This window comes from Mizuhopecten yessoensis, unplaced genomic scaffold, assembly GCF_002113885.1.
Source record: "Mizuhopecten yessoensis strain PY_sf001 unplaced genomic scaffold, ASM211388v2 scaffold11085, whole genome shotgun sequence".
In the NCBI taxonomy this organism is placed as follows: Eukaryota; Metazoa; Mollusca; class Bivalvia; order Pectinida; family Pectinidae; genus Mizuhopecten; species Mizuhopecten yessoensis.
The window spans coordinates 214,633-228,684 of NW_018408872.1; the positions used below are offsets into that span (position 1 = coordinate 214,633).

General features: G+C 33.3%; 1 protein-coding gene and 1 non-coding gene across 2 annotated transcripts in view; one reads left to right on the forward strand and one right to left on the reverse strand.

Annotated features, from left to right (window-relative positions):
* Positions 1–1,611: 1,611 nt before the first annotated feature.
* Positions 1,612–1,693, reverse strand: Trnas-gcu. Its single transcript has one exon. It is a non-coding gene; the product is annotated as a tRNA-Ser (tRNA).
* Positions 1,694–1,961: 268 nt separating this feature from the next.
* The window catches only part of LOC110465527 (PP2C-like domain-containing protein CG9801), a 19,483-nt gene continuing 7,392 nt past the window's right edge, over positions 1,962–14,052 (forward strand). Inside the window, exons 1-3 of the mRNA XM_021521420.1 lie at positions 1,962–2,334; positions 8,033–8,178; positions 10,868–10,993. Coding sequence (XP_021377095.1) covers positions 8,034–8,178; positions 10,868–10,993 — 271 coding nt within the window. The 5' untranslated portion in view covers positions 1,962–2,334; position 8,033. The remainder of the gene's footprint in view (positions 2,335–8,032; positions 8,179–10,867; positions 10,994–14,052) is intronic.

Consider the following 14,052-nt stretch of genomic DNA (forward strand, 5'->3'; position numbering starts at 1 on the left):
CTTTCTCTCACACAAAGAAATAGCGTTTTCCGGATGAAATCATGGTGGCGATCATAAATTTTACCCATATTCTTCATCAATGTCTATCTCTGGAAACCATGTGTTTTAAATTAATCCTACAAAAGTCGACAATAATTACTAAAATTTGAATAACTTCATACTTATATATACATTTTCCTTAAGATTATCGCTTATATACTTTTAACATTTTTCATAATTTTGTGCGTCTATGACCAAATACATGTTACATATTTTGTATGGTTACTTTTTTATTATTCAAGATGACTCTTAATTTTTATAATCAATATTGATTTATACTGAACGATTTTCCTATTTAATGGTTTCTTTTTCAACTAATACATTTCAATTTCATTCATAATATTCGTGTAATGATATTGAAATTAAGCAACTTAGCCAAATTATTCATCAGTAGAACATTAACAGGAACATTGTCATAAGTAAATCGGTCATGCATAACCACTTAAATTAATTATTAAAAATTGTTAATAAACACATACATGTCAACAATCGCTATGGTAGCAAGAATGTGAGTTCATACAAACACAATCGTACAAAGTCTATAGCTTGCGAATATTATGCATTCAATACCTTGACAGTTTGAAAACATCTGCATTATCATTATATAACAATGTGGACCTACCAGTTGCCTCATTCCGATCGAAGTCCATGAAGCGGTGAACTTGAGATTGTTTCTTTTCGCAAATTTACCGTGGCCTCTACAATTGCTTAAAGAATAGCTGTCAACAGAGGTTTCTATGGCTGTTCTCGGCATAGGACAAGGAAACACAGAAGCAAATGCTATTGATGTTATTGATGGTACCCGAACAGATTCTGTTTGTCTACAAATATACGTGTAACACTGCTTGTCCTCAACTATACCACTCTTATAATCTACACTTCTTGACAACAAGCATGACTTCATTGTCACCAAACTACCCTGCTTGGTCCCAATGAAACCCTGTTTGTCATCAAACATCAAATGTGCCTTGGTTGTCCCCAAACATCAAATGTGCCTTGGTTGTCCCCAAACATCAAACATGATTTCCCCCCATTTATAACGATTGATACAAGATGCTGTTCCGTTCAACACATTTTATGTTCGATGAACCAAAAGAAAGTGTGTTACTAAAAAACCCGAAAGGTCAGAGATCAAAAGATCATAAGAGCTTCAGTTTAGCTAGATAAGTAATGAAACCCAAATATTGTGTTATTTTTTATTTTGCTACATATTATTTTCATTACATTGAGATTTTTTTATTTTCCGTCCGATGGATAAACACATTTAATTAATTCTGGTGTGACATTACATGTGCGCCATAATTATACTTTTCGTCGCATCGAACAGTCTTCCAATATATAATACGATACGACATTCCGTTTCCTTTGGAAGAGTACAAAAAATGTATATCTTGACTATTGACGTTATATAATTGAACTTTAATCTCGTGTGGTTAATTCTTAAATATATCATACTAATATTTCTGACTTTAATATAACTGTATGAAAAATATTTAATCACAGTTTATGGTGCAATTGAATTTAATCATAACACAATTATTTGATATAACAATGCATGAAAAAAAATTAAGACGACGAGGATGGGATTCGAACCCACGCGGGGAGACCCCAATGGATTAGCAGTCCATCGCCTTAACCACTCGGCCACCTCGTCGGTTATGCTCGCTAGTTGTCAATTTTATTTATAAAATTGGTAGAAGATCAGTCCATTGTTGCGGACATAAAAATTGTTATTAAGCCAAATGTGTCATACTGATCCGTTATTCTACAAGCTCACACAATATGACAAGACAAAACAGTTAAACATTCCTGTCGTACTCCACATTCTTCACCCACGTTTGTGTGACAACAAAATAGGCCTAACACTCACAAGCATAAACTAACTGAGAATTTGTCGAGGTCACAGAAGCGTTTCGTGCCAATAGGCAGACGCATTAGATAGTGAAGAAGATAATTAACTGAGACGTGGTATGTTTTGACCAGAGTCGTGTGAGTCTGGAAGGAGTTCTAACGGTTTGTCTTGCTAATTAACATAATATTGGATAGAAATGAGTCATTCCGAATGAGTAACAAACATAATCCATAATCAATGCACAACTACCGGAAGCGGTAGGGATATGAGGTCGACCGTGTTTTGGCTTTACTGTAACGTTTTGGTTTGCATTCGATTTTGGGATCACCACTTTGCAAATTGGCAGCTCATCAGACAGACTTAATGACACATAAACGGAATCCGTGCTGTCATCTGCACTGACAGGTCACAAGGATGCCACATATTTGAAAATATTGCCAGAGGTGAGTGGGTATCAAATTGTTTTATATAGTTACTCGGTGACCGATATATGTGTTTATTTATAATTATTGTTTACAGTACAGACTGTTGTGTTATAGCACGGAATTAGTCCGTGGTTATAGGCCATTTTCAATAAGTTGTCTCGTCCGCAGGGTGTCAAGAGTCCAGAAGCTTTATTTAACGTCGCATATACATGTAACATAATAACATTAGCACTGTAGTGCTATTCTTGCGACAAAAATGTGTAAAATGTATGTCCCTTCACGTGGTGGTACAGAGGCTGATACCCACCGTATGGATATATTTCTTAAAGTAAGCTGACAGACCAAACTATTGCGTTAAGAAAAACCGTACCACACGATAACAGCCTGGGCTGACAGGCCTCTAGTTACTTACTGTGTGTGATAGCGGCGATGTAGTGGTGGGCGATATCATTATATGTCTACTGCCTATGGTAACATGATACAACTAGAACAGTTTGCTTCTCTTGACTCGTTGAAAAGCATTGCCATTCCCTCAAGATAAGCATCTTTTGATATGATGTCTGGACTACATGTACAGCATCTCTTTACTAACAAAATATGTATATTATAGAAATTTACCAGCAGCAGCAGCAGCAGGTTTTACATACATGCCAGTAATGTAAGATATATCGTACATGTGTATTTACTGTGCAATAATATAAACTTTAAATCCAATTCCTATTGTGTGTGGAAATGCGAAACAGATGCATTATTAGCTAAATGATAGAGTTGGGAGGGTCCTGGGTTCGAACCCCTGTCTGACTGTGCATTTACATACTGTGTATATACACAATGGTGATGTTAGATCATGATCAGTGATGCTAACTTTGATATCAACATGACCTTATGAACATAAATGCCAACTTTTTTGAAATTTCCATGGGGGAGGTTATGATTGTTCCGAATTAAAAGCATAAATAAATTGTATATATATATATGTACACTCTTGGGGAAGTAAACACTTTTTAATGGCATCCTTTTAGCTGTTCTTTCAGGTGAAATCATCAGATCTAAGAAAATCGGAATGGTTTATCAAATTCTCTTGTTAAAAATACTCAATTTTAGGATCCAAAATCGTGATTCTACCTCCAAAATAGGTAGAGTTGGCAAGTCTGAATCAAGGACGAAAACTTACAGTTGTCACTTTTCATTATTGCATAAGGACCTAGATAATTGTTTTTATTTTAGCTTCTGCAGCTCCTATAATTGCAAGACTTGCATACTGATACTTAAAATATTCTCATTATGTCATAAACTTTAATGTTTTGTTCTTGACAGTTAGCAGTAAACGTAGAGGAGTTTTTGGGTTTTAGAAATCCACCCCCTGTCCTACAGTAATTCTTAGAATTTTCATTCAAAATCATTGATCACTTTTGGAATCGACCTGCCAGGAAATTGTAAATTTACTGCGTATTTTGATGAAAAATATGAAAAAGGGTCTGAAAGTGAATTGAATTGGTTTTGTTCTTCACAACAAAGATACCAGGATAGATAATTTATGAATAACAAAATGTGATAAAAGAGACAATTATACATGCTATTCAGTTTCCAATTCACACAATGCAAAATTTGTTTCAACAAAGATAAAAAAAAACATTTTTTCACAAAGAACAATGTCATTGTCACCGATGTTAGGGGACAGTTAGATTGCAATGGCTGATTAATTATACCGGGATTACGTGTTTGATTTACGTCTGTAATCCTCCTCAGCTTTGTACCCCATCATTAATTGGTGATGTGCACATGGTCTGCGGAGACATGTCTTTGTGTGTCTAGCCAATACACAATGATGTTGGTGACAAGCACTAAGAGTGGTCCCTTGGTTGGCTATAGGACAGATGTGATGTGGGCTCTCCTTGTCAAAAACATACAGACAGCTAAAGCATTCCCAGCTTTGAATGACAGACTCAAAAATATTATCAAGTGAATCAAAGCTAGTTTTCCAACTGAATTCTGTGATAAAACCACAAATGTTACTGGTATAAGTACGTCGCATAGTTTCTACTTTTAAATTATTTTACTTTACTGTTATTTTGTGATTTACTCTGATGTTTACAAGACAGATCATCAATATGAATCATCAACATTTATTGAATAATTATTCCCTGGTGTTGAATCAAGTTGACAATGCATGTGGCTACAGATGCTGTTGTCAGAAGTATTTATCAACACAGATCTAATTTAACTCATCACAGTGTAGAATTGGTGGCTCCTATAGGACTAGGCACACCAGATACAAATTGGTGGAAGTTAGGATTCCCTCTCATGTTCAGATGTTGAAATAATATTACATGTATATTACTATAAAATCTTGTCAGGTTTGAAACAAAATTTTGAATATTGTTGAGAAGAAAGTTCCTTTGATAGTGTAAATTTTGTATGTAGTGCTCAGTGTTTTAAATGAAGTTCTTAGTTTATTTAAAAGTACACAAAAAAAATATGTATCATTGTATGTAAATGGTACATATTTATACATGTACATATATAAACACCATATAATAAATGTACATGGAATGCATATATAATTAATATTGATATTTCACCCCTTTGTATAATGGTTATACTTAAGTTGCTCATATGTATATGAATCGAACTTGCTAAGGTTAACATTGTATTATGGCCTCTAGATCTGATGACCAATGCAGAACTAATACTAATGTGAACAGCAATGTAATTGAGTCTTATATCATTTAACACAATACAAATATTCCTCAAAAGGTCTCACCAAGTACAGCTGGAACTGCGAACCTAGTGTTAGATTGGGTATATGAATACTATTTGTTTATCCAAGATGTAGGTAAATATTTATTGATTTTTCGGGTCGGAAATATCACCCTTGCTGCTGTTTTGAAAACCACCAAAGCACTTGTGACCTGTCACCAGTATTACATGTACCATAGTACCCTGTGATGTAGGGATACAACAAACCAACACAGTGTACAGGTAGGAACAGATTTATCAACTGACTTTTTGTTGTTTACATTTGTTTGTAAACTTTCATTTACAACAGCAGTGTTCTTGAAGTGATGCACAGAAATAAAATATACGTACACATTCATAGTTTCACAACACATTTGTGTTATGTGACATATATGATATATGTAAGAAGCTAGGGTTTCTCAGTCAGGAAACTAGCTGTCAGGGAAACTATTTCTGTAAGACTTGTAAATTAATAATGTTTCTCAACTTCCTTTACATGCCTTTATGGTGGGGTTTTTTAAGATATTTATTTGTTCAGACAATCTAGTTGTTATGAAAAAGCAAAGGGTAATTTATACCTTTAGTTAATAGCACACAAAAACATGATACATTGATACTATTAATAATTTAAAAAAAAAGACTTACAGTTATCCAGTTAGTATTTCAAACCTACTTTGTCCCAAACTGAATCTAAAAGATGGCCACAATGGTATACAATTTTAATAATAGGGGTAAAAAGAATTGGGGAATAATGATTACCATGCAATTGTATAATTTAGCTGCTTGTATAAATATTCAAAGAATGTGGTATGGGTAGGTGAGGGTTTATTTGGTCATGTTGGACCCGGGAGTGTGTACTGCAAGTCTGTTGATTAAAGTTTTTATGCAAGTGTTGAAATTCATGAATATAAAGTTTAGAAAGATGATTTAAATGCATGCATTTTAACTTTGCCACAGAAAATTTAATATATATATATATGTATGAAACGTAATTTGAAAAATCCAAGGGGATGTATACGTACCAGTTCTCTTACATTCTCAAATGCTTGCAGTAGTCATTCTCTCTTGAAATTATATTCTCTAATTAGGAAATTAGGATCTTGAAATTCTATGGATTGTATATTTATTAATATTCTCTTAGGTTCTTGAAATTCTGTGAGTTCTACTCCCTTATAGCCTGTGCTTGAAATTATATGGGTAGTGTTATTGTACTTTCTAGGATTCAAGAAATTCCAAGGATTTCACACCCTTATATGTTCTCTGTGAAGTGAAGGTAATTTGTATTGATAACCATGAGATTTTGAAGATGCCTGAAACACAAAATAGGATTTGTTTGGCCTGATATATTTATGTGAACTAAAAATCAATGTATTTCTATTATGAACGAAGTTGAGGCACTGAACACCAGCATTATTGATGTAATTTATACCTTTCAGCAAAGTTGTCTGATTGTTAACTCATTGAGCTGGAATATAATTGATGGAGATGACAAGCATAGAACAATCGTGAATTGCTCAATGTAATTTCTGATCTCTGAATGATTTATGTTACCCATGAAGTATATATATACAGCATGGGTGATAATGATTTGAAAATATCAGCTGCAGCTATAATTTAACTATAAGGACAATGACAAGTCTGGGTAATATCGACACTGGTACAAAAATACAATATATACATGTAATTTTACTGGTTATTATCCCTTTTAGTTGTCCAGCATCATGCCTACCCACTTTTTGGCAGGCCATACAAAGAAAGTTTTATAAGCTGACAGGTACCCATTTTAGGGTTAGCTTTATGTTAGCTTATAAAGCATCATCCATGTCATACTCTTTATCATATAGCCTGCTTCAGCTTTTATTATTAAGTTTCCTGACAACAGTACATAAAAGTCAACCGTAATGTTAATGTTTTTCTCGAGATCTGACATTCATGTATAGTTAATAGCAATAGCTCTCTAATGTTAGTACCCACATCGTATTTATCTTTAACATGTTGAACAACCTATAGACAATTTATTTAACATAGAAAGTGTTCTACATTGCAGAGTTATTCTCTGGAATTTCATCAGAAAAAAATGACAATATTTACACAAAACTTTTAGGTTCTTGTTTACCAAAAGGACGTTATCTTATTATTACCATTGGTTATTATACCATCGGCTATAAACAAACAAAAAATGTGCTCTTAGAAATCGCTTCAATTGTAAAAAAAACCCAACTACAACAATCTAAATTTAGGTTGATATACACTACTGCAAGATTATGAGAATATGGATATGGCAGATGACCAGGGCTGATTGCCCTAACCTTTATATACATTGTCCTGGATGCTTATGAAAGTGACCATCCCCAGCGTATGGGATAGCCATCCACCCATCAATCACCTGGAAGGTCAAATGGGCACAAGCAATGGCCAGCATCTCATCTGCCCTGTATCAAGTATACTTCTATAGTTATAACACAGATATACAATATGTAAGCCCTTTTACCCCAAAGACCAGCACTGTCCGTCAGCAATGATCAGGATCAGTGAAATAGACAGTACTTTGGGTAGTGGTAGCTACATGTATATAGTGCATTAATATCACTAGTAAAATGGGCAAACAGCCCAGTCATCTAGCTGTGTGGTATGGTGAACTGTTGGTGCTTGTTTTATGTTCTGTACAGACAAATATTACAAAGTAAATGTACAGGGAAGTATTGGTGCCATTAGTGTTGGAGATGATTATACAATGTAATGCAAGCCAGGTCTATCTATATATATATAGAAGCATTATGGAACAAGTACCTTGTCTATGAAGATAAACTTGTATACATATATAGCTGTAATGTTGTATGGAGATCAAATTTCCTCATCTGTCCCTGTGTTCACATGCTTCTCACTTGTGTGGTGACTAAAGCTCAAGAACTTTGAATAATTCATTGTGTGGCTCAGTAATCACTTCAAGTCATACTAATTGTTTTTTACATTGCAGGATGGCACGTTTTGGCAATGAGACTTTTTCTGGTAAATGTTCAAACGACCTTCCCTTGCTGGACATTGGTCATCTGAGTGATGAGGTCTTTTCCAGCTACACCGGACCAGACTCCGGACTGACTTTCACCATCACAAATGAAGACAGTATGTACAATAAATTAGATCATATTGTACATTGTGACCATTACAGTATAATGTTTTTGAGCTGTTGAAGGCAATTTAGGTATGTTAAATTTCCTGGAGAAATCTTACGTTCTTGTGACTATTTCAAGTTAACCCTGTATGTTTCCATTTACAGTGTACTTGTGTACATATTCCTGTTGACCAATAATGATGCCAAAATGATATTAGTTGCCTATGAAAAACACGGTTCTGAGTTTCTGCTTGATACATCCATATGTTCCAGAATTGCATTTTTTACATGATTATGATGATGATACTCTGTCTGTCTACAAAACATCGTTTTAAAGATAAGCTTCACTGACAAAACAGCTAGTTTTTGTTGTGTATTTCCATAGTACAAACATCTTGGTATACATAATAGACCCTAAATACAAATTGTCTCTCATTAGTCAAGCCAATTATAAGTTGGTCTTCTTCTTTCCATATGGAATCAATGTTAACTCAGTAACAGTGTTAGTGACTCCAGCTTTAGTAATTATCCATTATACATGTGTTGCTTTTATTCCTTGTTATAAATACCTTGCAGTTTTAAAACGCATGAAAAGAGTGTACCACAATGGTATAGAGGAATTCCAGTGTGTGGAGATTGAAGTGTATTCAGTTTGGAGTACTATTGATCAGGAGTTGGCGATGAAAAGCTTCATCCCCACAAAGCATACAGGGCAAATGTCAGAAGTATTTTGCCAATAGCTGTGTGCATTAGCATCATATGGCATGTAGCCTTAAGGCCTGTTATATCTGCATGACTAGATATCCCCTTGAAAATAATTGGAATTGTGTCAGGATTTAAAAAATTAAGTCTGCCCATGCTTGTATCCCCAATGTATAGATTTGATCGAATTTATTTTTGTCTGTGGTTAAAGCATGATTTTTACAGTAAGGTAAACTTAAATTAGTTATGTTTGATTTATATCTAAGCTTTAAAAAGTACACGAATACAAAAATAGACATGATGGTGTGTACATTCACTGTGTAATTTAGTCAAGAATTACAAAAAAAACATAAGAACAAATATTTTACATATCTTTTAACTGGGTATTATTTTCTGTACCAGGACAAGTAGTTGTTAATAAGATCTGATTTGTACCGTCAAAAATTCCCATTGAAATTTCCAATTAGTATTACTGATAAAGAGAACTCATCTTTGTAACAAATCAATTGTTCCTATTTTAGATAGCAAATAAATCAGGAAGCACTCAAGGGAATCTTTTCATATTTATATCAAAATAGAATTTGTAACAAAAGAAGTGGATGCAAGTTTAGGAAATCATTTAAATTTACAGCAGAGTCTTTATAAATCATTGTACCTAAATGGATATACCTGAACGACTGTGCATACATTTTTACATGTTATGATATATATCTGAGAATTTATAAATGCCTCGTATAGCGGTATTGAATGTGTTTATTATCATTTTAGTTGGTAAACATTAGGACAGCTGTGAAACATGTATTCTATCATACATATTGGCATATGGCAAGTGAGATCTTTTACAAGACACATTGAATTTCACTGGATATATCATACATGTATTAATTTCATTTACATCTGATTTCTCAATTCGTAAGTTTGAAATACTTTTTTTGATATAGCTTTTCCATTGTCTAGAGTAAAGGTATAGCTAGGAAGTTAAGTTCTATTCAGTCTTTATGAATTAAAGCCATGCCAGAATGAAGTGATTATTCAAGTCCAGACACTGGCAATGTGTACTGCATAGTGGGTAATAAAGTCAAGTACAGTCTCTTGCAAGAAATGAGATTTTCTGGCCCTTGTAAAAGCACTTAATGTGGTGTCCAGGTTATTGGCATTTACCTTTTGTGTGTATGACAACAGTGATCTCGCCATTATGAAAGTCTATGAAAAATGTTAGTAGACGATTATCAACTTTCTTTTCCTCGTTAGTAATATTCCAACCTCCCTGCTATATATACTGTAGCTTACACAAAATTGTCACATTAATTAATTCACTAGTATTCCAGATCCTTATCTATAAGCATTCTTATTTTCCAATGTTAGATGGGTTATTAAATATAAGGGATTAAATAGCATATACCAGGGCCCAGTTGTTCAAAGGACGATTAGCTTAATCAGTGATTACCGCAAATTTCAATTTATGTGTATCTTTGAAACACAACCATTGACTGAGTTAAAACTTTCCAGATATCCAGTATTTAGTAGAGTTAATGTAGGTGTAAAATTACGAGCTTTTACCTTGTATATTGACGAAATTATCAAAGGTTGAAAAATGTCGTTAAACAGTGATTAAGCTAATCATCTTTTGAACAACTGGGCCCAGGTATGTACTACAAAAATCCTGCAAGTATTCTGTGCAAGCTTGTGAATGAATAATATTAATGTCATTTTTGTAGTGTACCGTGTACAGTATCCACTGCAGAATCAAGTATGTTCTACACCAGACCCAGGTGTCTGAGCTGATCATTGCTGTTTCCTTTTAGAAGCTATTGATTTTGTATCAAATATATTGAATCAGTATGTACAGTGTACACTGAACAAAGAAGTCCCAGGAAACAGGATAGAAAGTTTTATTTACTTGTACTGTTATAAAGCTAATTCATAATTGTGTCTGATGGTGACTAAATGTTCCTCTGCAGTTACTAGACATTTACAGTTTTATTTTGTTTCTTGTAGATGGCAATTCCTCCTTGTCAACAAGTGAGATTGCAGGGGTCAGAAACTGGAACAACAAAAACCAGAAGGCTTATGGCATCTGTATCTCTCTGTATGAACAGCATCCAGTTAACGGCAAGATGTCGGGTAAAATCATATCACCATATATATTCAGTGCATATATAAGCAATACACTACATTTATGTCTATCTGACCTTGCAGATAGCATGAGATTCAGATGTAAATGGATACCTCCATGAGTGAGCCATACACACACACACAAGATTATATGTATGCCTGCACAATTATTGAGCGGTATCTGCGACGTCAGATAAAGACATTAAGGATTGCTTTTATTACATTTCTTTTATGTGCTTGTTCTTTATACAAGTTTTTACTATATTCATGATATCCTAAATAGAGAAATGTTGTCTCCTTACTTAAGCAAAAAATGGTGCTAACATTTTATAAATTCATAATATTTCAGTTTGTCAATTTGATCAGTGAAAAGATGGCAATCAATTGCAATCATAAGTTTCAGTCAAAAAGGTGTTGTGGCTTCTCTTACGAGCTATATTGTAATAAAACATGTATTAATTTCTTAGCATGAAATACTGTAGTCTTTATGATTAAGATCATTCACCAGGTATATATATTAACACTATACCATTTTATGTGGTGTCACTTCCCAATGTTTTCATCCACAGCTGGCCTTTTAAAAATCTATTTGCTCAGTGTAAAATCCATCCCAGCATTTACCTACTAGTGTTATCACCCAGTATTGAATGAAGCACAGGTATTAGCCTCGTCTGTCAATACACCCATAATATAATCTTCTTGGTGTATTGACAGACGAGGCTAGAACCTGTGGTTGAAGTAAACACTCATTCAAGAGCAACAAATATAAACAGGGGCAAACATTTCTTGTTTCACATAAGACATATAGCCAGTATAACAATTTCAGAATCTGTAGATATATACTCTGTATAAGACAGAGAAGTATACTGTTAAAGATAGCTAGAGAAACCATAATGTTATGACCTTGACCTGTCCCCATCAAGTACACTTAGTATGAATTAAAGGTTATAAGTTTTAACGTTACAGTGCTTTAAACATGTGCAATGTGCTCGAAACTCATGAATTATGTACAAAAGCATCTTATTTTAGTATTGATCTAGGTTAATGTACTAGGTTTTATACAATATGGATATACAAGGAGTTCATCTTTGAAGCCACCGGTATTGTATAAAATGAAAATCCTTTAAAGTGACATCATCCAGAATATTTTATAACCCGAACATTTGTATTACCAGGTAAATATACTTAGTAATAAAAAAGTTTGAGTGCATACACATGTATGTACCTTTAATTTACTGGTATTGTGCATACACATGTATGTACCTTTAATTTACTGGTATTGTGCAAACACATGTATGTACCTTTAATTTACTGGTATTGTGCATACACATGTATGTACCTTTAATTTACTGGTATTGTGCATACACATGTATGTACCTTTAATTTACTGGTATTGTGCATACACATGTATGTACCTTTAATTTACTGGTATTGTGCATACACATGTATGTACCTTTAATTTACTGGTATTGTGCATACACATGTATGTACCTTTAATTTACTGGTATTGTGCATACACATGTATGTACCTTTAATTTACTGGTATTGTGCATACACATGTATGTACCTTTAATTTACTGGTATTGTGCATACACATGTATGTACCTTTAATTTACTGGTATTGTGCATACACATGTATGTACCTTTAATTTACTGGTATTGTGCATACACATGTATGTACCTTTAATTTACTGGTATTGTGCATACACATGTATGTACCTTTAATTTACTGGTATTGTGCATACACATGTATGTACCTTTAATTTACTGGTATTGTGCATACACATGTATGTACCTTTAATTTACTGGTATTGTGCATACACATGTATGTACCTTTAATTTACTGGTATTGTGCATACACATGTATGTACCTTTAATTTACTGGTATTGTGCATACACATGTATGTACCTTTAATTTACTGGTATTGTGCATACACATGTATGTACCTTTAATTTACTGGTATTGTGCATACACATGTATGTACCTTTAATTTACTGGTATTGTGCATACACATGTATGTACCTTTAATTTACTGGTATTGTGCATACACATGTATGTACCTTTAATTTACTGGTATTGTGCATACACATGTATGTACCTTTAATTTACTGGTATTGTGCATACACATGTATGTACCTTTAATTTACTGGTATTGTGCATACACATGTATGTACCTTTAATTTACTGGTATTGTGCATACACATGTATGTACCTTTAATTCACTGGTATTTTGCATACACATGTATGAACCTTTAATTTACTGGTATTGTGCAAACACATGTATGTACCTTTAATTTACTGGTATTGTGCATACACATGTATGTACCTTTAGTTTACTGGTGTTGTGCATACACAGGTATGAACCTTTAATTCACTGGTATTGTGCATACACATGTATGTACCTTTAATTCACTGGTTTCTTTTATTTATCTATTTGTCAGCATGATCGTAGGTGTTTGGAAGCTATTTTTAAAAGAACAAAAAATTTGGAAAAAAAATCACTTGTGACCAGCACTATTTGGTTATGTAATTTTGAAATTTAATGTACATTTTACTTATGTATAGAGTATGTCATTACACATGATGTTACACATAAAATTAAAAAGATTTGTTTTGATCATGAGGAGCTCATATTTCCTCGTGACGCATATACTTCAGTAAAACACCTACATCTTTATTAATGCTACCTTATTAATAGTCAGCTCACCAATAGGGGAAATTTTAACAGAAAAATTGAAACAAATGTATTTGTTTGAATTATTAAAACTTTAAAGCAAATCTTATATAAATATATATATTTTATTTATCTGTGAATAGAATACAAATATTGATACATAATATAAAAGTAGTAATATATGTACAGGTAGTATACTGAAATAATATACATGTAGTATACTGAAATAATATACATGTAGTATACTGAAATAATATACATGTAGTACCGGTATACTGAAATGATATACATGTAGTATACTGAAATAATATACATGTAGTATACTGAAATATAATATACATGTAGTATACTGAAATAATATACATGTAGTATACTGAAATAATATACATGTAG